This window comes from Eleutherodactylus coqui, chromosome 7, assembly GCF_035609145.1.
Source record: "Eleutherodactylus coqui strain aEleCoq1 chromosome 7, aEleCoq1.hap1, whole genome shotgun sequence".
In the NCBI taxonomy this organism is placed as follows: domain Eukaryota; kingdom Metazoa; phylum Chordata; class Amphibia; order Anura; family Eleutherodactylidae; genus Eleutherodactylus; species Eleutherodactylus coqui.
Genome location: NC_089843.1, coordinates 63,248,970 through 63,276,548, shown reverse-complemented (window position 1 = coordinate 63,276,548; position 27,579 = coordinate 63,248,970). Strand labels below are relative to the sequence as shown.

At 46.5% G+C, this 27,579-nt stretch overlaps 1 protein-coding gene across 4 annotated transcripts in view; it reads left to right on the top strand.

Moving 5' to 3' along the window:
- Positions 1 to 27,579, top strand: part of ATP8A1 (ATPase phospholipid transporting 8A1) — a 197,879-nt gene that overhangs the window by 103,101 nt on the left and 67,199 nt on the right. For all 4 annotated transcript variants that reach the window (XM_066573135.1, XM_066573136.1, XM_066573134.1 and 1 more), the window contains 7 exons: positions 2,120 to 2,225; positions 7,131 to 7,213; positions 8,645 to 8,694; positions 9,585 to 9,654; positions 11,729 to 11,813; positions 13,380 to 13,519; positions 24,931 to 25,069. In XM_066573135.1, the coding sequence (XP_066429232.1) occupies positions 2,120 to 2,225; positions 7,131 to 7,213; positions 8,645 to 8,694; positions 9,585 to 9,654; positions 11,729 to 11,813; positions 13,380 to 13,519; positions 24,931 to 25,069 (673 nt within the window). The remainder of the gene's footprint in view (positions 1 to 2,119; positions 2,226 to 7,130; positions 7,214 to 8,644; positions 8,695 to 9,584; positions 9,655 to 11,728; positions 11,814 to 13,379; positions 13,520 to 24,930; positions 25,070 to 27,579) is intronic.

The following is a 27,579-nucleotide window of genomic DNA, read 5'->3' as shown; positions in this document are numbered from 1 at the left end:
CCTTGTAAACGCTGTCAGAGGCTCGCATTGTTTTCAATGGATCCTCTCAGACAGCCGCTCATGATTTTCGAGCGGAGTTTAGTGCTCCTTAATGATGAGGAGTGCTAAAAGCCGGCGTCAGCCGTAGTATCGCTGTGGATGAAAATGAAAGTCAAACGCGGCAAGAGATACAGGAGGAAGAGGAGTTATGTAGCTCCCCAAGACTTTGCCATACAGAGGAAGAATATTTGGCCAGGCAGACTAAGGCCGTTTGTGTACGGCTGAGAAGATCATGCGATATTTGAGTAGGGTCATACACATGAGTGAATCATTTTTTTCCCCCCATAGTGCCGATAAAATTACGGCATGTCCTATCTTTGGGTGTTCCTTTGGAACGCCTCGCATCACCCGATACGATTCAAGGTTTACACATTGCAAACAATGGGGAAACACTCCGTGATTCTCCGCTAAAAGCTCCATCTGAGGATTACTACTTCCCCCAAAGTGATGCGAGGCAGCTTTAACACAATAACATCCGGCATCTGCAAGTACAGTGCGATATCTGGCTGAGTTTCACGGTTTGATATTAGCCTACGGGAAGCGATCACACACAAGCTGATTGTGGGCACCCTGTTGGGACCGCACGGGTCACAAGTGGCTAAGGCCGGCCATGTTCAGCAGAAGTGGGGTTAAGGAGCTGTTCAGTTCTGCTATGCGATTAGGGCTTGCTAGAAAACAACCATATTTTCCCCAGATGCCCTCACGAAGATTTGGCCGTTTTCTGCTTGAGATTGAGTGTGCCGCTCCGATAGATGGCCAGTTCCAGACTGGGCAGACTGATATAAAATATTGCAGGCAGAGGCTTTCCTGATGGATAAACTGGATGGGATGCAGAATCTGGATCAGGCAGTCCTCTGGAATGGAGCCTGCACGGGTACAGGAAGTCAGATCAGTGACTAAGATGCCAGATATCGTTAACAAGAAACATAATATTTAAATAGTCTGATAAAGTAATATGAACTTCCATTCGAAACTTTATACAATGGAGAAAGCTTGCGGGACTCCTGAGACTCTGATCAATTGCTTCTTAGTCTCCTCGTTATTGCTGACTGTTTGCAAGTAGCAACCAAAGTTCTACATTCAGCTCTGGGTAAGTGTGGGATATATTGTAGACCCTACCCAAATAAGCAAGATAAATAATGCATAATGTGAAAATTAACGAAGCGTTTATTATAGTTTGAACTTCAAATAATAACCTTTAAATTTAGATGTAAAATGAAGGGCAACTCCAGTCAAAACACATTTTACCATACTCCACCCCCTTCCGACCTGATTGCCTGTCACACTTTGGAGCTCTCCTCTGTATATTGTAGCCATTTCCATGCAGTACAGCCCCTGCCTGATGCTTATCAGACACCATTGTGATGGTGAAAATTTTGCTTTCACTTTCGCATCAATCCCACGAAGCATTAGCTAGAGGCTGTACTGCTTCTACCTGCTGTGGGGAGGGTTCAACTATTAGTACCTTCTATATTCACCTAAATAAACTAGAAACCAGAAATATACAGCCAGAAAGCATGAGCTGTGATCTCCTCTATTATAGCTGTGTGGTAATCATCCGTAACTGTGATAGGAGTGTCTGTGTTCCCCTCTAGGCAGTTTCAGTGGTACACTCCATGTAATGGCATCACACAGAAACTAAATAAAAAATGAACACGTAAACCCAAGTAAGTCTGAGCTGGTCAGAACTGAGATCACATGACCATCTGAGGAAAAAGAGGCCAGGCGTTTCAGACAGAAAGAAATAACTAGGAAAGGTAACCCTAGCTCACTTCTATATACTGGCGGATAGCTACATAATGAATGGTAATAAAAAATTCCCCTGATTGGCCCTTTAAATCTAGTTATTTCCATTAGAACATCACATAATGAGTAAAAGGGAAAGAAAAACTTGGTTCGATCCATTTTTATCACGGGATAAAAATGAAATTCTGGATGGATGACTATGATGTACCGAAGAAACCATATCCTTCCATTAGGCAGTGTGGGTAATCGATGTTCCTGTATGATGAGGGATAGGGTTTATAGTGTATGAGTTACCGTCGAGTAATTTTATTTTCTTGTCACATCTGTTTTTCAGCCCACTGCTCCTGTCATATGCGAGTTTCTCACAATGATGGCAATCTGTCATACCGCCGTTCCCGAGCGTGACGGAGACCAGATCATTTATCAGGCATCATCTCCCGGTAAGGAGAAGGAACACACTTACTAGTTGTTGTCTTATTAAGCAAACAGTTCTCTCCTTTTCCCAATCAGTCTGCCTATTCGAAATTATGCAAATGAAGCTGCAAAACTTGTCATGTTCTTCGTTGCTAAGCGTTATGGAATTCATAATCCTGCACTATAAAAGCGGTTTGCTCAAGGGGAGGATTTTTGCCTTTTATTAACCCCTTAATGCAACAGGACGTACAGTTACGTCCCGCTGCTTTGGGTGTTATGCAGGGGGTTGCGGGTCGATCCCGCTCCATACAATGCGGGTGTCGGCTGTTTCTTACAGCCACCTGCAACAGCTCCGATGAGCCACCTGCAACAGCTCCGATGAGCCACCTGCAACAGCTCCGATGAGCCACCTGCAACAGCTCCGATGAGCCACCTGCAACAGCTCCGATGAGCCACCTGCAACAGCTCCGATGAGCCGTGAGGTCACGGGTTGCCCTTCTAGTTGTCATGGCAGCCTTCTGAAATGCTGCCATTGCAGAGTACCTATCAAGCCATGCTTGTGACGTGGCTTGATAGAATGCCTGTCAGACCGTGGTATGATGTAAAGCTTTGGCATTACATCATATTGCAGGAGCGATCAAAGCATCGCAAGTTCTTGTCCCCTATGGAGGCTAAAAACAAGAATGAATAGTAAAACTTTTTTAAACTTTTTTATTAACAAAAAAAAATAAGTTTTAAAAGTTTAAAAAGGAAAACCCCTTTTGCCATATTGATAATAAAAGAATCTAAATAATAAAACAAAAAGACATATTTGGTATCACTACATCCGTAAAAGTCTGATCTATCAAATGAATGTATTATTTACCCTGCAAGGTAAATGTTGTTAGAAAAAAAAAAAAATAAAATGCCAAATTGCGATCTCCAAAAAAAAAAGTAGCAAAAAGCAATAAAAAAATCGTATGTACTACAAAAAGATACTTAAACTACAGGACATCCCGTAAAAAATAAGCCCTCGCATAAAGTTATGGCTGTCGGAAGTTGTGTTTTTTTGTTCTTTTTTTAAATGGTATTTTTTTTAATATCTTTGAAAAAAAAATAAAAGGAGTACGGCAAAAAAAAATGGTATCGTAGTAATCGTACTGAAAAATAAAGATGTCATTTTTGTTGCAGTCTGTATGCTGTAGAAACAAGACGAACCCAAAGATGGCAGAATTTAGTTTTTTCTCCTTTTCACTCTATGAATATTTTCAGTACATTATTTGGTACATTTAAATAGTGCCATTTGAAAAATACAACTCGTCCCGTAAAAAACAAGCCTTCAGACATCTGTGTTGATAGATAAATAAGAGTTATGATTTTTTTAAAAAGGGAGGAGAAACAAAATGGGGGAAAAAGGAAAAAAAAAAAAAGTCTGCGTCCTTAGGGGGTTGAAGTGGAACTGAAGGACAACTTGTCCGCAGTGCGATCAGTGTGGGACTTTGTTTTAAGCCCCACAGAGCTGCCACATATGCTTACCTATTAAGCCGTGCCTGTGGCATAGCTTAATAGAATGCCTGTAAAAACGTAATAGACTGTAGTACTGAAGTATTACAGTATATTGTATAAGTGACCAAACAATCGCCAGTTCAGTCCTCTATGGGGATTAAAAAAAGAAAAATTTAAAATTGGTTCACTAAAGATTTTTCACAAACTAAAAAAAAATTTAAATGTAAAAATGAACAAAAAAAACTGTCCACTTTTTTTCATTATTTTAAATGAAAAAAAAACACATTTGGTAACACCATTTCTAGAACAGTCCAATCTATAAAAATAGCGCATTATGTTCTATGAGGGTATCTTTCCCTTTATAAAAATCTGTATTCTCAATTATATTCAGGGTGCTGAATCCAAATATGGCAACCAAAATTGTCTCAGGCAAGATGATGATGGTATGGACATTATAAAGCAGGATATTCAGTATTGTACCGTTTTGTGACAATACATTGACCATTAAGACCGTTTGTCTCCCTTTGAGTCACATTGCAGGAAAACGTATGCAATGCTTATGCCTTTTTAATTCATACTGTTGCATGGAATAGCGTAGTTACCATGCTGTTATATTCTCTTTAGTGCTATACCGACATACACTTTGAAGCAGAGGCCAAAAAGACACTTTTTGCCTCGGTTTGACTAGCGGAACCCTATGAACACTTTGTGGGTAAGGCAGGAGCTTATTTGGCAAAAAGCCTAAACCTATGGCAATAGGTTATGCGCTTGCTGCCTTGCAAGCACATAAGCTTGAGTGCCAGTAGTGGTTGTGTTAAGTTGATTGGGCATGTTAGAGTAAGGACCACACTGTCTGGCACAGCATGCAACCGAAGCTTTGCCCACAGGCAGTGGATAATAGCCATGCAATTTTACCTCAAAATCATTTGGTCATTGGCCACCATAGGCAATTGGGGTTTGGGCACGTGCAGTCAGCTGAACCACGTGTCCTTAGACTTGTAGGTAGAAGTGTTAGGTCTCATGTCCACGGGGAAAATCAGGCCCGCTACGGATTCTACATGGAGAATCCGCAGCGGGTCCCTCCTGCCCCGCGGGCATGAGGGCTGAAAATAAGAATAAACTCACCTGCTGCGGGCCGTGCGTGTCTTCCCTTCTTCGCGGCCGGATCTTCCTTCTTCGTCCAGGCGGATGTGCTCGGCACGCCGGCCGCGTGCCACGCGCATGCGCCAGGCACATCCGCCGGGCCGAAGAAAGAAGATCCTGCCGCAAAGGAAGGAAGATCTGCATCACCCGGAGCAGGTGAGTTTAATTCAGGCGCAGGTCTCCTGCGGATCCGGACGGCTTCCATAAGTTTCAATAGAAGCCTGCGGGAGCCGTCCCCGCGGGAGACCCGCACGAAAATGGAGCATGTCCATTTTTTTTTCCATGCTCCAGAATTTTTTTAATTCACTTTTATTGACCATCCGCGGGTATTTATCTACCCGCGGGTGGTCAATGCTTCCCTATGGGGTGCGGATCTGCGTGCGGGTGATCTGCTGCGGATTTTAATTCTTTTGCCCGTGGACATGAGGCCTAAGGCCTCATGTCCACGGGGACAATCAGGCCCTCTACGTATTCTCCATAGAGAATCTGTAGCGGGTCCCTCCTGCCCCACGGACATGAGCGCTGAAAAGAAGAATAAACTCACCTCTCGCCTGCTCCGGATCTTCCCTTCGCCGCGGCTTCATCTTCTCTCCGTCGCGGCCGAATCTTCTTTCTTCGGCTCGGCGGATGCGCAGGGCACGTCGGTTGCGTGCCCCGCGCATGCGCCGGCCCGAAGAAAAAAGATCCGGCCGCGACGGAGAGAAGATGAAGCCGCGGCGAAGGGAAGATCCGGAGCAGGTGAGTAAATTCCGATTTTGGTCTCCCGCGGATCCGGACGGCTTCCATAGGCTCCAATAGAAGCCCGCGGGAGCCATCCCCGCACGAAAATGGAGCATGGTCCAGATTTTTTCATGCTCCATTTTTTTAAAAATCACTTTTATTGACGATCCGCGGGTATTTATCTACCCGCGGGTCGTCAATGCATCCCTATGGGGTGCGGATCCGCGGGCAGGAGAAGAGTTAAAATCCGCTGCGGATTTTAATTCTTTTGCCCGTGGAAAGAGGGCCTTAGTCTGTATTTTGTTAATAGACAAAAAAAACTTGAGTGAACAAAAGAGAAGTCTAAATCCTATAAATATTTAGTCTCTACATACACTTGGAGACAGATTTTCAAGGAAATCGGCAGGAAGGTTGTCCCAACCATCTTGTAGAACTAAGCGCACAGCTTCTGTGGATGTCGGCTCGCTCAAATCCTTCTGTCTCTTCATGTAATCCCAGACAGACTGGATGATGTGAGATCAGGGCTCTGTGGCCAAATCATCACTTCCAGGACTCCTTGTTCTTCTTTACGCTGAAGATAGCTCATAATGACATTGGCTGGATGTTTGGAGTCGTTCTGCTGCTGCAGTATATATTTGGAGTCAGACGCCTACTATATTTGAAAAATCTTACTTTGCAGCATTTTTTTCACACCAGTCTGAAACTTCTGTATTGTGTAACTAAAAACATTAATCTTTGCAAATTGCTCCATTTTTTCAATGCACCAGTCCTGACTTTTCCCCGCCTCCCCAAACATCCTATCCCCATTCTGTTTACCTTTTTGGTTTCTCCTGGAGCCGACCTCCAGTAGTTCCTCATCCTAGTTGAGCATGCCCAGTTCATCCTGCTTACACCTCTATGTAATTACTCTATCCCTACCATCAGCACCCAGGGTGAGGATGTGCAGAGCAGGCTGTGTCTCTGCTGTCTCTCCCCTGCATTCAGTAAGCTCTGCACCCCCTTCTCTGAGCAAAGCTTAACCATTTCATATACACAGATAGTTTAGTTAGTTACCCCTTTAATAAAACAAACTGCAGATGAAAAATAAAATTGAATTTTATTTCCTTAATTCTGAAATGCTGAAGTCTATCTGTACATTTACACACAACTCCTTTTTTTTTTTTTTGTTTCTTTGACATTTCACTAGTTTTAGCCACTGTAGAGAAGAACAAAATAATGATTGATTATTCATGAAACGCCTTACATCTGAGCTCCAGAAAGCTACACTTTGCTTTATACTACGGGATTCCTTGAAGTTCTAAAATACGACTCGGATGGCTCATTTCTCATAGGGGTGGTAGACAGGCTACAGAAACCATCAGCCAGTTCTACTTGTGCGCCGTTTGTTGTTATGACAGAAGCTGATTTTGCAGAGGATAGAATCAGAAAATATCATTTAGAGCAGCATCACTGAACCATTACTGTGGGACAGAACATGACTGTGTAGATGATGATTTATGGCCTCTTTGGCTGGGGTGAATCGGATTTGCAGTCTATAAAATTGGTTTAAGAAATTCCTTTTTCCATATTCTATTATTTTGTAGATGAAGGGGCTCTAGTGAGAGCGGCAAGGCAACTGCGGTTCGTGTTTACGGGAAGGACGCCTGACTCCGTGATAATAGAATCAGTAAGTCTATCTATCCTATCGCTCTAGCTCACGGTCTTCACTCTAGTGCTCGCTCTCAAATCCCAGGGTGACTGTACCGGGTAAGGATTTAATTTCTCCATTGCAGAAACATGAGTTTTCACCATTTTTATTCCATAATGCCAGTGGATCAATGTCTTTCTAGGAATATGCACATTCCCACTCCTGGAAAATAGAATGGTTGTCTCATGTTAGAACAAGGAGGTATTTTTCTTCCTTACAGGCAATGTGAATGATGGTGATGTCTCAAGCAGAATGTGTTGAGATCATCCTTAGGTCAGGTGAACCCAACCAATTCTCCCATTGGCCACTGCACTGTGGGCAAACGTCTTTTTGAATTCTGAGAAACAGGTTCTTTGCCAGTTTGATATATCACATACCTACCATCCCATTGGAAAAATTAAGAGTTGTATCCAAGATGGTGGGATTCAAAATGGCTGTCTTGTTGGTGACCTGGCCTAACAAGTCTTCCCCGCAGCTTGTATGCAAAGTTGCATCACAGTCTACCAAAGTGTTTTCATTCTATATAGGTGTTTCCACACTTTTTGAGACACCCTGTACATCAGACTGCTCAGCAACTCCTTCTATATAATATGCTATCCCCAAATCAGGCTACATATTCAACATGACATGTTCCCTCTAGTGTAAAAATATAGGCGGTAAAACCTTGTTAAACCGGCAGCCAATAGTCCATAAACTTCAATAGTACAACAATTGTTTCTGACACAACTGCAAAAAAAGCTAGACTCAAAAGCTATGAGCAGATGACTTAGCAGAGATATAGCATTATATACCTTAGCAACTATTAGGGCGAAAGGCATTTTGCAGTACATAAAAAAATGTTAAAAAAAAAAACAAAAAGCATAAAAAAAATCCCTCCGTTAATGTGGCCACACACATTAGATGAACATCGGCAGGACTGGCCAACCATATACCAAGGTGTATGGCGGGGTGTTTTTCAGATCCCCTTCGATGACAGGTAAAGTATGGAAGTATTTGGCTAAAAGGGAACCTGTCATCAGTTCAATGCCTATAAAACCACCTACAACAGTGATCGCGAACCTTTTAGAGACAGAGTGCCCAAACTGCAACCCAAAACCCACTTTTTTTTATTGTAAGGTGCCAACACGTCAGATTTACTGCGCATGTGCTGGTCCCAGAGCTGCTGGTGCATGCGCAAGAGTTTGATTGCCGCATTGATTACGTGCAGGACACCTCGTGACACGGTAGCCGAGACATGGCTAATAGCTGCTGGCCAAGGTCTAGGACCACTTTGGTATTTTCTGAGTGGAACAGCTTGTGTTAAACAGCTTTCGTTTATTAGACTTGTCTGTTGGGTGGGTGTCAATCGAAACACAACATTGCCATATATCTGTAATATTCTAGCAATGAATCTTTGATAATGTCTTGCAGCTTGGCCAGGAGGAAAGGTTTGAGCTGCTACATGTGCTGGAATTCACAAGGTAAACTTTTTATTAATTGTACTTTTTTTTTTTTTTTTAAAGCTTTTGTGACCTCTTTAAGAAATATGTGGACTGCATGGTATAGCCTGTAGAGCATGTTCAAATATGTGGACTGCATGGTATAGCCTGTAGAGCATGTTCTCTGTGGGGCGGAATAGGTGCAGTGCAGTAAATGTAGGGGCACACCCTGTCGGTGAGGGGATGGTGACGCCCTTTTGTCATTTTAGTCATACAGAGCTACAGCCCAAAATATATTCTAAGAAAGGTGCATCTCCTCTTCAACAAATAGTTGTGTGAGGAGGGCTAGTTTTGTGCTCCGTAGCCTTAACTAATCCTTTTGAGAGAATGCTCAGCTTCAGATTATCTTCAGATTTCCATATAGTAAAGAAAATCAGTGGCACATTTTATAGTGACCCTCCAGTTTCAAGGGAAAGGGGGGTATATTATCTGCAATTGTCCTTCTCTGCAGCCCCTTTGATGCGTCTGTTCCAAGCCCCGGTTTCAGCTGTCCAAGTTGGTGGCAGCAAATTTCTAGCTATCTAATGCACACTGTGCACTGCTCTCTGCTTGGCCAGTGCTGATCATGTGACCAACTCTGGCCAATTAGAGAGCAGGTTAACTGCAATGGTAGTCTAACGCTAACAATGTACTGTGGGGATTAAGTAGCCTGAAGATTGTGTCGGCCATATTGAACTGGACTTGGAACTGGAGAACTGCAACTACTACACCTCCCTTTCCCCTCCTATGCCGGTACTAATATGCCATAGATGTTTATCGTGGGAGTACCCTTTTTTTAATTTTCAACTTTTTTAAAATCTGTATAACATCAATTATGAGAGCTGCCGCACGGCAACATGGAAACATGATGTCCCATAATTCTTTTGTTCTAGTAATCGAAAACGTATGTCTGTGATTGTCCGGAATTCGTCAGGAAAACTGAGACTGTACTGCAAAGGGGCTGTAAGTAGCATACAACGAAGTCCTTCATTGACTGCACCTTTATTCTTTACGTTCTTGAATGTGTGCCTGTGCAGGCTTATCTGTTCACTGACTGCCACGCACCATACAGTAAAAGTGACAGGTTGCCTTTGTTCTGTGGGTAAATACACTTACAGCGATTCCAAATTTTATATAGTATTTTTGTCTACTACTACCTGCAAATATATACTTTTTTGTCTTTAAATTGCTCCCGGTTGCCATCTTTTGACCCACCATAACTGGTTTTAGTTTTCCATCAATAAAGCTGTGTGATGGCTTTTTTTTTTTTTTGAGGGGCAACCTGCAGTTTTTATTGATACTATTTTGGGGTACATACAGCTTTTTGTTTACTTTTTTTACTCCTTTTTTTCTTGGTGACAGGGTGACCAAAAAAGCACATAAGTTGCATATTTTACTTCCTGACGGCGTTCACCATGCGGGATTAATAATATGATATTTCAATGTTTTGGACCTTTTACTGATGCAGGGATACCAGATACCAGTTTCTACATTTTTGTTTTATATTTTGATGTGACTATTAGGATTTTTTTTAATAAAGACTTTTTATTTATCTTGGCTCTTATTTTTCCGTTCTCATAGAGAACTTGAACTTGCCTTCATTTATAGAGTATCATTCGATACTGTGGTATTGCATTAGACATAATTTTAACAGCCTACTACAGATGAGCGAGTATACTCGCTAAGGCACATTACTTGAGCGAGTAGTGCCTTAGCCGAGTATCTCCCCGCTCGTATCTAAAGATTCGGGGGCCGGCGCGGGTGACAGGTGAGTTGCGGGGGGGAGAGAGGGAGAGAGAGATCTCCCCTCCGTTCCTCCCCGCCGCTCCCCGCCCCCCACCGGCCCCCGAATCTTTAGAGACGAGCGGGGAGATACTCGGCTAAGGCACTACTCCCTCGAGTAATGTGCCTTAGCGAGTATACTTACTCATCTCTATAGCCTACCCATTAAGCTATGCCACAGGCACATTTTAATAGGTAAACAAGAATGGCAGTCCTGGGGGCCTTTACAAGTTCTCAGGCTGCCATGATACCTAGATGGCACCACTTCAATCTGATTGCGGCGGGCTGTTTGGGATATTTAAATTTTGGTCGATTGGGACATTTAAATGCCACTCCCAGAATTTGCAGTGGCATTTAATGGCTTGATAGTTGCGACCTGTGTGATCTCAGATTATGCCATTTGTAGGTGGGTGTCGCCTGTCAAATATAGCTGAAGCCCGCCATGTTTGGAGATGGCTTGGATGCCTTGCCTGCTTTATACGTGGCATATGCTGTGGACAGCCATAATACATCCTAACTGCATGGCGTTCGTGCAGTTAGGATGTGCATAGCCATTTGTTTGTCACCATGTAGCCCCAGCCTTAGGCCAAAAATTGTGGTAAATTACATAGTAAATGTGGGTCTTGGTGATCTCATCGTTGCTATCCTTTATTAGACCAGCGTATTTGCCTATTTTTTTTTTTTTTTTTTGTATTCAATAATTTTTATTGGCTTTTGACTTTTTTTTTTTTTTTTACAAACCTAAACCTACATTTCTGACCCCATTCCCCCATCTCTCCCCTCTCTCTCACATAAGTTTGTAACAACATATTCATCAACATATTAGACGATAACTATTTCAGTTGATACATAATGTCCTTGGATGTAAAGAGTCTGTTTCCTTGGTATCTTGTAGCGTGATCTCCTCTTCCGGAAAAGACAAGGAATCGGGCTGTAACGTTCTATTAAGTATATGACCCATATAACCTATTTACCATATTAAGTTTGTACCCCCATCACCATCCGCTGCAACAGAGCAGATCTACAACTCTTATTCCAAGGCTGGGTTAGCGATATAACCCAGTTAACAGCTTGTATTTGCCTTTCATGTCCCCCTCAATTAAAATTCTTTTTAAAAAATTGGCACCGTGAGTAAAGCTGAATACCAAATCACAACTTAGCGGGTGATTCCATTCTTTTGTCTTGCCCAGTAAATATTATAAGCTACAGTTGCATTTTGGCCTATCTCTCTTTTTTTCTTTTTTCCCAATAACAGGACACAGTCATTTATGACCGCCTGGCTGACACATCCAAGTACAAAGAAATCACATTAAAACATCTGGAACAGTTCGCTACTGAAGGTAAGATGGATCATCTCAGTTCCTCTGTTGACATGTCAACACTTGAGCAAATCCATCTATTTAGTGAATACTCAGTGGACTGTTTAATTAAACGAGTCTTCTGTTTGTCACTGGAACAACTTGAAAAGTTAATTAACAGCAGTTAATTAATATATTATTATTATTTACTTTAAAGGGCATCTGTCACCTACTTTTAGCCCTACAAGCTAAGCTTCTGAGCTGAAAATAGGTGACCCACTGAGTCCAGGAATGTAAGTGTTATACTTGCCTTCCCCGTCATTCCTTTGGTGTCAGTGTTCAATGCATTGAGCAGCACTGCTAAGTAATGGGGAAAGGATGACCCCCATATGTGTAAGAGATCAAATATGTTCTTTAATAAGGGAAACGTGCCATAAGATGAAAAAAGTCCATGTTAAGGCTTATAAGACAATCTTTTGAAAGATTGACTGGTCTTTTTATTTATTTATTTATTTATTTTTTGCATAAAGTACTAGTGGGCACTAAGTAAGCACTTTATCAGCTTAATTTGCATGTAAATGAGCCTCCAGCAGCTGTTTGCAAACACCAGCATGTGGTCTGGGCTTTGCACCCAGCTGCATTGTCTTCACACAGGCCGTCAGCTGAATACAATGTAATCAGCTGCTCCCGTGGAGAACACAGCCTGCAATCCCTGCTATCTCTCTCCAGCTGAATGATGCATTTTATGTTCCCCTAAAAATCATCGTTCAGCCAAAGAGTGAAAGATGTACCGTATCTTTCGCTTTATAAGACGCACTTTTTCCGCCTCCAAAGCGGGGGGGGGGGGGGGGGCGGGGGGGGGAGTTCCTGCGTCTTATAGAGCGAATTGCGCGTTAAATTCGCTATCGCACAAACAAATGTGCGATCAGTTAGAAGATTTCTCTCCTCCCCACTGCCGCCCATATATACCTCTGATTGGTCGTGAGCGCCGGCGGGTACTTCTGCTGCTCCCTGCCTCCACCAAACGGCTGGCTTCCTTCCTCCTGCTGCACACACGCACCGCTGTGACATGGAGCGCCAGTTTTTCAGACCTCTGCTGCATCTTCTGCTCCGTCACCCGGCACTAACCCTGCGCTGTCCCTGGGTGAGTTTAAATTTTTTTCCCCTATTTTCCCGCTCTAAAACGGGGGGAGGGACGTCTTATAGACCGGTGCTTCTTATAAAGCGAAAAATACGGTAAGCGTTTACACGCAATGATTATCACTCAAAAGCCATCGTTTGAACGAATTTTGAGCAATAATCGTAAATAAGGCTTGACCCTTCCTCTGGGCCAAGTGGACAGACAGGAGAATCGATCACAGATCGTTCTCTTCTCCTTGCCTCACTTTGCACATAGACTGAAGTGATAGCTGTAATTCAGTATTCCCAGCCCCACTTCAAAGGGCTGTAGATCTGGTTTTATCAGACAAGCTTTTGGTCTCCTTTTAAAACCAAGAATTGTTCATTTACCGTATGCGAGCGCCAGTAAACGAGCGCTTATCATCGTGCTTTGTCATTTGACTCCTGTTACAACAAGATGATCTCTGGTTCCTTTTACCTTCCCTACAGGTTTAAGAACACTCTGCTTTGCTGTGGCCGCTATTCCAGACAGCGTGTATGAAGAATGGCTTAATGTGTACCAAAGAGCCTCTACCTCTGTACAGAACAGGTCTCTGAAGCTGGAAGAGTGCTATGAATTGATAGAAAAGGTAAATGAAAGTGTTTGTCTATTCAGTGCCTGCTTTCTCATGGGTATTGAAGTAGTATACATCTGCCATAATCCTAAAATCACCTGACTGATGGGCACTTTCTTAGAGAAGCTGCTGCTCCCAGTGACAGACGGGTCCAGGTATTCATGTGGCACTGCTCGTTCTGCCCTTCCAGAGATTGATGCTTTTCTAGCTATTGTACTGCAAACTCACAAGTGTCACAATGTTTCTTAGTAAATTCTGGCACAGAAGGTGGGCGCAATCGGTATGGGATCCGGATGATCGCCCAAGATTCCCACAAGGTTGATTATAGTAGCACAGTGACTCTAGAGAATTTATCAGCCCAGCAGTGTCTACCCAGCTTATACTGAAGAAGAGGCTTGTACCTTCGAAACGTGTCTGTCTTGGAGTTATGAATAAAACAGAAGTCGGGTTAATTTATCCTGTTTTTTGACTCTTCTATACATGGATGCTTGCACCTTATACTAGTTTTCGTGTTTCCTACCCAAAACGGTAAGACTATCCTTGTTTTTGTTAGAGCTCCGCTTTAGGCCGCCTGCAGACGGCCAGGTCTGATCCCGCTGCAAGAATTCTCGCAGTGGGATGCGGACCCGTGCCCCTGCAGAGGCCTGCGGCTCACCCGCTCCCGGTGTCTTCCATCTCTGCTATGTGCCAGCCAGCCGGCGCATGCGTAGGGTGGAGCTGGCCCGTCACTACTGACATTTCTGTGCAGGCCTCTGCGAGACAGTGAAAACAACCCTTTAATTTGATGGATTAATGCACACAAGTGATTTTTCTGAGATTGGAAATACTGCAATTTTTGAGGGGCATTTATTTTAAAACGCCCATTTGCTATGGCAATGGAAAAAAAATGCATCGCAGCCATGTGCCATGCGATCTGTATGCATTTTTTTTTTTTTTTTACTACTTTTAATTATTGGAACCACATGGGATATTTCATATATTTACTTTTTTTGTGTACATGAAAAACAAATGTACATGTGTGAAAATAGCCGAAAAATCGCTGATAAACTATTGTAATATAGGTCAGATTTTCACTGACCTACATCGCACTCACCCATTTGAATACAGCCTTAGGCCGCCTGTATATGGCAGAGCCGGATTCCCCATGCAGGAGCCCGCAGCGGAATACGACCCTGACAGCAGCAGCGTCTGCGCGTACCTGTCATTTCTGTTCATCTGTACTGCAGATGGACCCGGCGGCTCACTGTCGCACTTGCGCAGTACAGATTTTTTTTTTCCCCACTCTGTTGCTAGGTTATGACACTGAATCCGCAACCTGTCTGCAATGTTAATTGCGGACAGGCCACAAGTCGGACAGCTTCCATTGACTTCAATGGAGGTCGTCCTTGTGGAATGTGCACAAAAATGCAGCATACTACATTTTTTTTCCTCTGCAAGTAGAAATCGCAATTGGTTTCCACTCGTGTGGAGGAAGAATCGATTTCCCATAGCATGCTATGGACATTATATGCTGCAGATCCATGGTGCGGACTCCGGCAGCAAAAAAATCCACCCGTGTGCTGGCAGCCTTAGCAATATGCAATCCCTGCGGTAAAATAGTGCGCCATCCACCAGCTTGTAAGGGGCACCAGGTGGAAGGAGGCTGGGGGTGATCTTACTCCTTAGATTTCTCCAGCCAGATGATCATTATTCCCTGTTTGGCAGCATCTTGTGAAGCTACATGAATCCTCCTTCTGGCTCTGTCTTCTCACCTCTAAAATTCCAAGGGACTTCTTGCTTAGCTTGCTGTACGTCTGCTAGGAGCCGGGCTCTGGGGCCGTGCGTCTGCTAGGGGCCGGGCTCTGGGGCCGTGCGTCTGCTAGGGGCCGGGCTCTGGGGCCGTGCGTCTGCTAGGGGCCGGGCTCTGGGGCCGTGCGTCTGCTAGGGGCCGGGCTCTGGGGCCGTGCGTCTGCTAGGGGCCGGGCTCTGGGGCCGTGCGTCTGCTAGGGGCCGGGCTCTGGGGCCGTGCGTCTGCTAGGGGCCGGGCTCTGGGGCCGTGCGTCTGCTAGGGGCCGGGCTCTGGGGCCGTGCGTCTGCTAGGGGCCGGGCTCTGGGGCCGGGCGTCTGCTAGGGGCCGGGCGTCTGCTAGGGGCCGGGCTCTGGGGCCGGGCGTCTGCTAGGGGCCGGGCTCTGGGGCCGGGCGTCTGCTAGGGGCCGGGCGTCTGCTAGGGGCCGGGCTCTGGGGCCGGGCGTCTGCTAGGGGCCGGGCTCTGGGGCCGGGCGTCTGCTAGGGGCCGGGCTCTGGGGCCGGGCGTCTGCTAGGGGCCGGGCTCTGGGGCCGGGCGTCTGCTAGGGGCCGGGCTCTGGGGCCGGGCGTCTGCTAGGGGCCGGGCTCTGGGGCCGGGCGTCTGCTAGGGGCCGGGCTCTGGGGCCGGGCGTCTGCTAGGGGCCGGGCTCTGGGGCCGGGCGTCTGCTAGGGGCCGGGCGTCTGCTAGGGGCCGGGCGTCTGCTAGGGGCCGGGCGTCTGCTAGGGGCCGGGCGTCTGCTAGGGGCCGGGCGTCTGCTAGGGGCCGGGCTCTGGGGCCGGGGCGTCTGCTAGGGGCCGGGCTCTGGGGCCGGGGCGTCTGCTAGGGGCCGGGCTCTGGGGCCGGGGCGTCTGCTAGGGGCCGGGCTCTGGGGCCGGGGCGTCTGCTAGGGGCCGGGCTCTGGGGCCGGGCTCTGGGGCCGGGCGTCTGCTAGGGGCCGGGCGTCTGCTAGGGGCCGGGCTCTGGGGCCGGGCGTCTGCTAGGGGCCGGGCTCTGGGGCCGGGCGTCTGCTAGGGGCCGGGCTCTGGGGCCGGGCGTCTGCTAGGGGCCGGGCTCTGGGGCCGGGCGTCTGCTAGGGGCCGGGCTCTGGGGCCGGGCGTCTGCTAGGGGCCGGGCTCTGGGGCCGGGCGTCTGCTAGGGGCCGGGCTCTGGGGCCGGGCGTCTGCTAGGGGCCGGGCTCTGGGGCCGGGCGTCTGCTAGGGGCCGGGCTCTGGGGCCGGGCGTCTGCTAGGGGCCGGGCTCTGGGGCCGGGCGTCTGCTAGGGGCCGGGCTCTGGGGCCGGGCGTCTGCTAGGGGCCGGGCTCTGGGGCCGGGCGTCTGCTAGGGGCCGGGCTCTGGGGCCGGGCGTCTGCTAGGGGCCGGGCTCTGGGGCCGGGCGTCTGCTAGGGGCCGGGCTCTGGGGCCGGGCGTCTGCTAGGGGCCGGGCTCTGGGGCCGGGCGTCTGCTAGGGGCCGGGCTCTGGGGCCGGGCGTCTGCTAGGGGCCGGGCTCTGGGGCCGGGCGTCTGCTAGGGGCCGGGCTCTGGGGCCGGGCGTCTGCTAGGGGCCGGGCTCTGGGGCCGGGCGTCTGCTAGGGGCCGGGCGTCTGCTAGGGGCCGGGCTCTGGGGCCGGGCGTCTGCTAGGGGCCGGGCTCTGGGGCCGGGCTCTGGGGCCGGGCTCTGGGGCCGGGCTCTGGGGCCGGGCTCTGGGGCCGGGCGCCTGCTAGGGGCCGGGCGCCTGCTAGGGGCCGGGCGCCTGCTAGGGGCCGGGCGTCTGCTAGGGGCCGGGCTCTGGGGCCGGGCGCCTGCTAGGGGCCGGGCTCTGGGGCCGGGCGCCTGCTAGGGGCCGGGCGCCTGCTAGGGGCCGGGCTCTGGGGCCGGGCGCCTGCTAGGGGCCGCGCGCCTGCTAGGGGCCGCGCTTTCTGTACAAGCAGAACACAGGCGTGTGCAAAAGAAAAAAAAGCAGATATCGGTAGCACTCTTAGATGGCACCCTATGCAGAATTTTCGTGTCAAAATAATGAACCCAGTTGTAAGTCTGCAATGTGTAATGGTGGAAACCACAACACAAGAGGGAGCAGACCCTTAAAAGAACCCTTTCTAAATGTTAAATGTGCAGAATCTATGGCTTTGTGACCCAATTTTTAAAGAAATGATGTAAGAAACACATTACATTTCCCTTTTAAAGGTGCTGGGTCATCATTAATAAGAGATTCGTACACCCTGATGTAGAGACGGCATGCGGCACATCAGCACTCTGACCCACAAAATTGACGGTCTCTTAAATTATTCAGTCTGCAGAATAAATTAGACCTTCCTCAGTCAGACTCTTCTCTCCGCGCCTCCAGTGTAGATCCCACATGTGAAATATTAATGCACTGAACTACCACCACCTTGTTCATCCTCTGCTTAGTTTTGGCTCCAGATTGAGTTTTGCGTGCGGTTCCTTTTCCGGGGACCGTATCCTTGTATCCTTTCTGGGTGCCGTATTTTTATTTACTTTGTAGCTGATTTGTTTGTGGACATGCACCTGCTACTTTGTGTTTTTAGTCCCCCGCAGCGGTGCCGACTTATGGTCACACTTCTAGAGTTTTTTGCTTTTCTAGTCGGCACAGTAATAGGATCCATACCTAGATGCTGTTTTCGTTTTAACATCTTGTTTTCTGCGTCATAGGACTACAGTAGTGTAATAGTAAATCACGAACGCTACGAGGGCTGGCGGTGAGGTCATTCACAGATTTACACCACTGATGATCAGGAACAGTACCCAATTCATTGCATGGTGTCTGCTGTCTGTCATGACTCCCTGAGCTGACAAATCTGAAATTAGGTGATTTATTGGTATGGAATTTTAATTTGGGGTTTTTAAGGAACCCTCAGTGTTGGAGCCTCTCATTAGGCAAGCATGGTTACATTGGTTTTCTCCGTATGTATTTTAGAATATGGTTTGACAAGTCCTCTGAAGGTGTCCCATGATATGTGGCACCAAGACATTAGCAGAAGATTCTTTAAGTTGTGAGGTGCGGTCTCCATGGATCAGACTTGCTTTTTCAGGACATCCCACTAATGCTAGATTGGATTGCGGTATGGGGAATTTGGAAGCCAAGTCAACACATGAAACTCAATATGTTCCGCACACCATAACTGAATAATTTCTGCAATGCAGGTGGGCGCTTTAGTCTGCTTAAAGAGGCCACTGATATTGAACAATACCACTGACATGAAGTGGTGGTCTTAAGGCCCATTTAGACGGGACGAATGTCAGGCAAACGATACCTGACACCCTTCCCCGCATACACTCGCTCCTGTTCTCCTGCATGGGAGCTAGTATCGCTGGCTCGCTCACAGAGCGGCCAGCAGGGGCGGAGAGGCTGCAGGAGATTTTTCTTTTCGCTCTCCCCTGCCCCTCTCCATTGCCTTAACATAGCGGCTGTTCAGTTCTGAACGGCTGCTATTTACACTGAACGATAATCGTTCAGCTCATCATCCATCATTTATGCAGCAGAAACAATGGGCGATCAGCTGATCACTTATTGTTCAGTGTAAATAGCAGCCATTCAGTATTGAACAGTCGCTTTATGTCAATGGAGTGGGACGGGGGAGCGCGAGGAGAGAAATCTCCAGCCGCCCCGCTGTGAGCCAGCTATACTAGCGAGGACGAGTGTCGGGCATCGTTTGACCGACATTCGTCCCGTCTAAATGGGCCTTAAGTCTGCAACAGTGTTTAGGTTGCGATAATACAGGTCAAAGTAACATTCACTCGAATGCCAGGACCCAAGGTTTCCCAGCAGAACATCGCCCAAGCATCACATTGTCTATGCCGACTTGCCTTCTTTCTACAGTGCATCCTGCTGCCGTCTCTCCCCCAAGTAACCTGCCCCCATCCACATGATGTAAAAAAAAATGTCATTCATCAGAGCAGGATATTCTATTCTTTTGTTCTGGGAACCAGTTCTGTTGCTCGCATGTCCATTATAGTTGCAGTGGGGAATGGACAGGGGTCAGCATCGGAACACTGACTGTTCTGTGGCTACGTATCTCTATACACAGTGTGAATTACTGCATGTTCTGACACCTTTGTATCATAGCCAGCAGTAACTTTATTAGCTACAGTAGCTATTATCTGTTATCAGCCAATCACAATGGTCATCAATATAACATACTTTAATCATATTATTCGGAACACTAAATGTACCCAAAGCATAACATCAGACTTCAGCGTTCTAATAGGTGAATATCTGAGTGTTATTTCTCTATCAATAGACCACGCCCCACTGACCTCAGGAGGGGTAATGGTCTGACCCACCAATGCAGGTACAAAAGAAAAACTGCTGTGGACTCAACGGACTGGAATACCCGTACGCCAAATCCACCATAAACTGGTATTATAGTGATTTCCTTTAAGATATGAAAAATAAGGTAACCCTGTTGATAAGAATTTAAAAAAGAGGGGGTTAAGAGGATAGAACAAGAGGAGGGAGGACCTGACCCAAGCAGGACACCGAACCAGGCCTGTCTAGACTATCTGAAGAAGGTTTGAAACTCCGGAGTCCCCAGAAAAAAGGACTATGGGGAACAAACTCCCAAATTATTACCAGGTTCACAATGATCCGCATCTATCAGTTCCTCCATATATTTCAGGTGATCATTCTCCTGGACATAATCGGTTATGTTAGGGGGTGTACACTACGCCAGTGTCTGGGAATCACTGGTCTTGCTACTGCAAGAAAATGGTGTAAAAGGCCTTTGTTCATCCCAGCCGTACTCCCGGGAATGATGGAGAGCAAAGCCATCGGCGGAGATTGCATGATCAAACCTTTTTGTATAACCGCGTTCCAAAAGGGCTTCAGGTCTGGGTACTCCCACCAGTGGTCAAGCATTGTCCCCACCACAGAGTTGCAACGTCAACATTGATCAGAAACTGATGGGTATATGTGGTGAATAATGACTGGACACTAATACCATCTAGAGAGAATCTTATAGTCTTTTGTTTCTTGGGCAGCGCAGGCTACTGGCAATTTGTGCGAGAGCATGAATGCCCTGTCCCAGTCAGTGCCCGGAATAGAAGCGGCCAACACTCTCTCCTAACTGAGGACGGGGGGGGGGGTTCCCTGAAATTGTTCTTAAGGATCCTCTACCTATCTCTAACTTTGTCGATGGTGCCAATGTGCATCATGAGTGCTGGATCCTCACCAACCCCTCCCAGAAATCGGTTTGCCCGATCCACTATGTGTCAAACTTGACTGCCAGGAAGACAACACACCGTTTGACGATCTTTGTGGCAGATTGCCCTGTCTGTCCCCCTAATAATTGAATCTCCCACTACCAGGACCTGCCTAACCTGCCTTGCACTCCTATTGTTGGGTCCCTGGATCTCTTTCCTCTACCCCATCTTCTGTCACCCAGCTAGCTGCCTGCTTTTCCTGTTCTCCAAAACTACCCTTCACCCCTAAATCTACCCCCAGCGAGTGCCCTGCTTAGTGAGCAGCAACCTCCTTTCACCCCTACATCTACCCCAGCGAGTTCCCTGCTTAGTGAGCAGCAACCTCCTTTCCATGTTGCCAATTGATCTCCGTATTGCCAGCCGCTCATTTAGATCCAGGAACTGGGCTTACAGATGCGTAACACGCTCACATCTAATACAGCAGTATACACCCTCGAACGTCTGTTCAAAGACTGCGTACACGGGCCAAGATGTACACTTGTCAATCATGGAGCACACTCTAAATGGGGATCGTACAGATAAAAATCTAGTAATTTTATATAAGTAGAAAGTAACCATAAATGGACAGAAGTGACTCCCTTCTAAAGTGCCCTGACTTTAAGTCACACAGTTTTAAGTCACACACACTTAAAGCAAGCACACTTTAAATCAAGCAAGCGATGACTAATAATAATGAGAAATGTTTGTTGTGTTCTGCTTTTATATGGACCTTTGTGAATCCATAAAGCAGCTGCATGAATTGGATCAGTGCGGCAATTATTACTTAATAAAAAGCTATAATTAACCGAAAATCTGGGCACAGCATCCTCTTTATTACATGGGCTTACTTAGGCCGGAGTGTGAACGCTGTCATGTCCTGAGCTTACGCCTGGACTCATTTCCACGCTCCACAGCAATGCTGGTGGTGGTGTAAGCCGTAATTTAATCAGGAGTCTGCACTATGTAGCACATCTCATCGACATAGAAAGTGCTAAGACCTGCCTTTCTGAAATGGAAAAAAGCTATTTTGCTCACTTTCATGTATTTGGCTGAGTTGACTAGACTTCCCTTGTGATGATCTGCGGTGCCAATCCTTGAATATCACACTATACTTTCCTGTACCCTTTTGATCTACTGCTATATGAACCTTTTTTACAAAAATCTATGGGTTTGAATCTCTGCACATCAACTAGCGCTGACATCAAAAAAAGTTGTTGCTTATTTAAAAGAGGACTTGTCATTAATTTTTTGCTACAATGCGTTTTCTTTGCTGCAGGAAAACAAATGTATGTCCTCATTTCTGCAAACGGTCAGCACATAACATTCATCTCGAGTCCCTGTCCTTATTTTCGACATTTGAGGTCTATCCTTCAACAATACCATGACTGGACATTGTCGAGAAACTCAAGCGACTGGTTAAAGGACTTGTACATTATAGTATGCTTAATGTAATAGGAGGCAGGTCTGGATGCATATTGGTGAAGATTGTCTAGAGTTCTTATTACAGAGCTAGTTATGCTTTCCTCACATCATCGGACTCCTTAGTACCACCAGGTTTCCCCATAGCAGTGGTGTACAACAATAAGGTAGACCTGTATCAATGACCACCCTACTTCTTCCAAGCTTGTGTTTCTCCCTCCAACTTTTCCATGACCCATGTTCCAATTCCTTATCCTCTTATAGAGGGGAGTCCCTGTACCGGCTTTCCTAGCAAACAGAATGGGTCTAACTAGTACTGGATCCACTTCTCCAAAGTCCCTATAACTGCATTAAGGCCTTGTATCAGTTGGGCTACAGCCACCAAACCAGAAGCTTCCTACTATGTATGGTCGTCTTAAGCTTCACACAATACTTGGACTTGAAATCTAAGCAGTTGATAAATGGATCATGAGGCCTAAATTATATTTCAGCAGATGGATTTTGTTCTTTACAGCATTGATACATTTCATAAAGCTCAGCAGTCAAGACATCATGCTGGTGCCCCAACTTTATGCTAAGTCCATGAGTCGGTTCACTCACTAGTTGCCCTGTTGACTTGCCACTAACACCAGCAACCACTATGCAAGTTGGCAGGAGGGATTATAAAATGATCTGATATCGATTGTGAGCATGATGGGACTAATAGGGGAAAAAACTTTTTAGCTATAAAAAACAAAACAAAAAAAAACTTCTATTGATTCTTTGATTAAAGATGGACAGGGCTTCTTTAACACAGAGCTATACATTGTTTGCACAAGCGATCGATGACCGTTTGCTTGTTCACTCCTGCAGCCTGTTTATACTGAATCTTTCTGTTTGGAATTGCGTTCGCGTATCGCTCAGGCGTTCACAATTATTGTACCAGAATGTGAAACACGGAACGACAAGTGAGCGAAAACAGCATGATTCTCAAGGGAGAATCGTGCCGTCTAAACCTGCTGCCCGAGTGCGAGTGAGCTGGTGATAACAGAATAGTTAATGACTAGAGATGAGCGAGCGTACTCGGAAAAGCACTACTCGCTCGAGTAATTTGCTTTATCCGAGTATCGCTGTGCTCATCCCTGAAGATTCAGGTGCCGGCACGGAGCGGGGAGCTGCAGGGGAGAGCGGGGAGGAACAGAGGTAAGATCTTTCTCTCCCTCTCTCCCGCCCGCTCTCCCCTGCTCCCCGCTGCGACTCACCTGTCAGCCGCAGCGGCACCCGAATCTTCAGGGACGAGCACAGCGATACTCGGATAAAGCAAATTACTCGAGCGAGTAGTGCTTTTCCGAGTACGCTCGCTCATCTCTATTAATGACAATAGTCCCGTGTAAAAGGGGCATTACTATTTAGCTTGACTCTTAACCGGGGGTGTGCTTTATTTACACTTTGAATTACTTCACATTGGGTTTTGTGGTGTTAAACAGAAAACCATTATTCTCTTATTTTAAGATGACATAACCGTCTGCTCAGTGATGTCACCAACAAGGCAAAACGTGTCCCGTCTGTAGATTTGTTATATTGTTCACACTTGTATCTATAGAGGATAAATAGAAGTATGAACAATATAACAAATCTACAGCCGGGACACGTTTTGCCTCGATGGTGACAGCACTGAGCAGAAGGTTACCTATAGTATAATTCGATCACCCCTTCTCTACTAGAAAACAGAAGTGATGGTCTACTGTCAGCACCACTTCCTCTCTATCTGAAACTGAAGCTTTCAAAAACAGAACTACTTGTGTTTTCAACATTTAATAACTGACTTTATCTTGATATTTCCATCTCCGTCTGTGGCATCACCACAACTCCTACGCAGAACACCTGCTGTCTTGGGATCATTTTTGACTCCAGAATCTGTCCTGCTCTTACTGTGGATACATCAAAAATGTACATTGCTGCCCTGATCCATTATTGGCTTGATTTATTGCAAATCGCTACTAATCTGTCTTCACCCTCACTAAACTCTCTCCTCAATCTATCATGAACGCAGCAGCCAGGTTGGTGATTTGTCCAACCACTACACCAATGTCCCCACCTTGCGTCACTCTTGTTTATAAAGCTCTCCACAGTGCTGCACCGTCCTGATCTCCCTCATCTTTCTCCCACCCTGTCTGTGCTTTTCATTCTGATAATGACCTCTTGCACAAAGTTCTGCTGTAGGCCGCCTGCAGACGGGCGGAAATTCCGCGGCGGGATTCCCCGCAGAATTTCCGCCCCTGGACACCTGCATAGAATTGCATTACAACACGCAATCCTATGCAGATGGCCGCGGTTTGTCTGCGCAAAATCACACACAGCAAACAAACTGCGGCATGTTCCAATTCTGTGCGGGGCTGAAATGTCACTCACAGGCTGCCGGCTGCAGGCAGCGACACATGAAAGGTGCCGGAGCAGGTGAGTCCGCGGTGCTCTCTGCAGGCGCTCTGGTCGGGTCCTGCTGCGAGTATTCTCTCAGCCGGATTCGACCCGCCCGTCTGCAGGCGGCCGTAGTCCGAACACCAATCAGTAGTCCCACATCCGTCTCCAAGATTTTTCCAGAGCTGCACCAGTCTTCCGGAATGCGCTACCCCAGACAATCTGGTTAATCCCCAACACCCAAAGTTGTAAGTGTGCCTCAAAACCATGTCACTCGCTAATATACCTCTTTGACATTCCCTCTCAGAAACCTTCCCCCTTCAGCTCACTGTATCCCCTACACCTCTTACCTATTGATGAACTCCATACTGTGCATACACAGACACCGGCTGGAGACCGGCTCATGCTATTTCATGTATACTACCCTATTTATGTAAAAGATGGCTACACCATTGTACAGAACAAGCACTTGTACCTCTTGTGCCACCCCTATCTCCTCATAGGGTACTGTTTGCAAGACTTTACAATCCTATTCTAATACTGTGTGTAATATCTGCTTTTTGTCCATTTTCTCTCTAACTTGTAAAGTCCTGCTGAATGGTGAAATTATGTGAATAAATATTGCAAGCCTTTATTTTTCCTTTTAGAACCTCCATTTACTTGGGGCAACGGCCATTGAGGATAAGCTACAGGAGAACGTGCCAGAAACCATTGAGACCCTGGTGAAGGCAGACATCAGGATTTGGATTCTAACCGGAGATAAACAAGAAACTGCTATTAACATTGGTACAGTTCTGTTTTACTGTTACACACGTTGTTTTATGCAACAGTGTTAATTGCTCAAGTTCCTTTAATAGTTGCGACATGAAATGATGTGATGGAGAAGGAACCGCACCACAGTGTCTCGCAATATAGTAAATGCGTTTTTATTGAAATCATCAGGGCTTCACAAGATAAAGCAAAGGTTTCAAATCGAGTCCTTCAAATCTAGTGCTTCTTCAGGCTCATCAGCACATAAACTAACCCGATGAAGAAGCCAAGAAGCCTCAAAAGCTTGCTGTAACATAATTTCTTTTTGTTAGCCATTAAAGGGGTTGTCCTGCGGCAGCAAGTGGGTCTATACACTTCTGTATGGCCATATTAATGCACTTTGTAATGTACATTGTGCATTAATTATGAGCCATACAGAAGTTATAAGAAGTTATTCACTTACCTGCTCCGTTGCTAGCGTCCTCGTTTCCATGGAGGCCGTCTAATTTTCGGCGTCTAATGGCCAAATTAGAAGCGCTTGCGCAGTCCGGGTCTTCTTCTTTTCTCAATGGGGCCGCTCGTGCTGGATGCCGGCTCCTTGTAGCTCCGCCCCGTCACGTGCCGATTCCAGCCAATCAGGAGGCTGGAATCGGCAATGGACCGCACAGAAGCCCTGCGGTCCACCGAGGGTGAAGATCCCGGCGGCCATCTTCAGCAGGTAAGTAAGAAGTCACCGGAGCGCGGGGATTCGGGTAAGCACTCTCCGGTGTTCTTTTTTAACCCCTGCATCGGGGTTGTCTCGCGCCGAACGGGGGGGGGTTGAAAAAAAAAAACCCGTTTCGGCGCGGGACAACCCCTTTAAGGCCCAATGCCTACGGACAGAATCGCAACGCGTTTCCCGCAGTGGAATTCCGCAGCTATTAGGTTCTATTGAAATTTCTGCCTGTTCATTGCTCACCTGCGGAATTTTTGTGCGGATTTCCACAGCGGGAAATAAATCGCGGCATGTTCTATTTGCCGTGGATTTACGCCGTGGGAGGTCTCCATTATTGGAGACCGCGGAATTCTGTGATCACCAGCAGGTACTTTGTTTATATCGCGGTTCTCCCACTGCAGAAATCTGCGAGAGTATCCCGCAACGCTCGTGGGCATGAGCCCTAGAAGGTATTGTATCTACAAGACTATTTTGCTTCTTACGGAGAGCAGTAATATTCTGTTCTACTGGCTAACACAGTACCAAACTTGTCTTTTTTTTACCTGCTAGAATAGTGCATGATGCCTGCTGACACGCCTGAAGGACTCTGTCTGAAACCTTGGTTACAGGCCCTTCTCTCTGGATTAACAATTTTGTGGGTCCCCTATCAGTAAGGGCCTTAATGAGCACACAGCACCTTAACATTATCCTAACATTGAAGTGTGGGCACCCATCGGATACCTCTGAAATATTGCGATTAAAGGGTGGCATTTGCAGGGGGGAAAGAATTTAGAAGGTTTATTGCAACATTTCAAAATCGGAGTTGTGCCGTCATTGCCTGAAACTCAATTTTTATTCCAATTCAAGAGTCTGTCAGCAGTTTTGACCATGCAAAGCTGTGAAAAGGTGCTAGGTAAGAGCAGGGGAGAAGGGAATATACATCCATTTTATCAGTAGGACTCCGGGAATAAAATGTTATTTGCCTGCACAGCACTCCAGAGAGGGTTGGTATAGGCGGGCCTTCTCCTTGCCGCACTCTCTGCTCTGTCTGGTGAGCTGCTCCACAGATGCAGCAGTCTCCTGGTTGGGAGCTACAGCTGTCAATCAGAGCTGTGCAGTAGCTCAACGGACAGAGCAGAGAGCGCTGCAAGAAGGCCCGCCTTCATCGACCGTTGCCTCATTGGCGACTCTTTCTTCTAGAAGTGTCTTTTTTGGGCTCGGTTATAAATTGCTCCAGTTGGCATGAATAAAAGCTTACAGCTTGTTCCACTTGGTGCAGTTTATGACATTTTTAGCAGATTCTTTTGCTGCAGAAATGTTCTCTATTCACTGTAATGTGGAAAAAGTCAAGTCTTGCATTTCTGTATGTTTAAACCACCATCTGTATATATGCACCCTAATTGTAAATGCAGCTAGTGTGTGTGTGTGTGTATATACACTATTTCTGCCCATTTACTATACTGGCCCTGCCTAATACCATGTCAATCCCAATCTATACCACAAAAGAAAGTATAATTTAAGAAATATTAACACTTAGAATGTATTTTGTAAATATATAAAATGTTGGTCATGAAGGGGTTAGTCCAGTTTCACACAACTGGATCGGATTCCGTATGCAGGATCCCGCAAAGGATTTCAGCTCTGAAGCCACCCGGTGACCCCGTGTGCCTGCGTTTTCTGCATTGCATATGACAGTGGCGGCTCGCAATCAGTTTTGCGCAGTACAGATTTCTTTTTTCAATATTTGTATTTCTCGTGCCGACGCTTAGCAATAACACAGGTACCCGCGGCGCATATACAATGTTAATTGCTTATGTGCCGCCGGTCAGACAGCCTCTATTGACTTCAATGG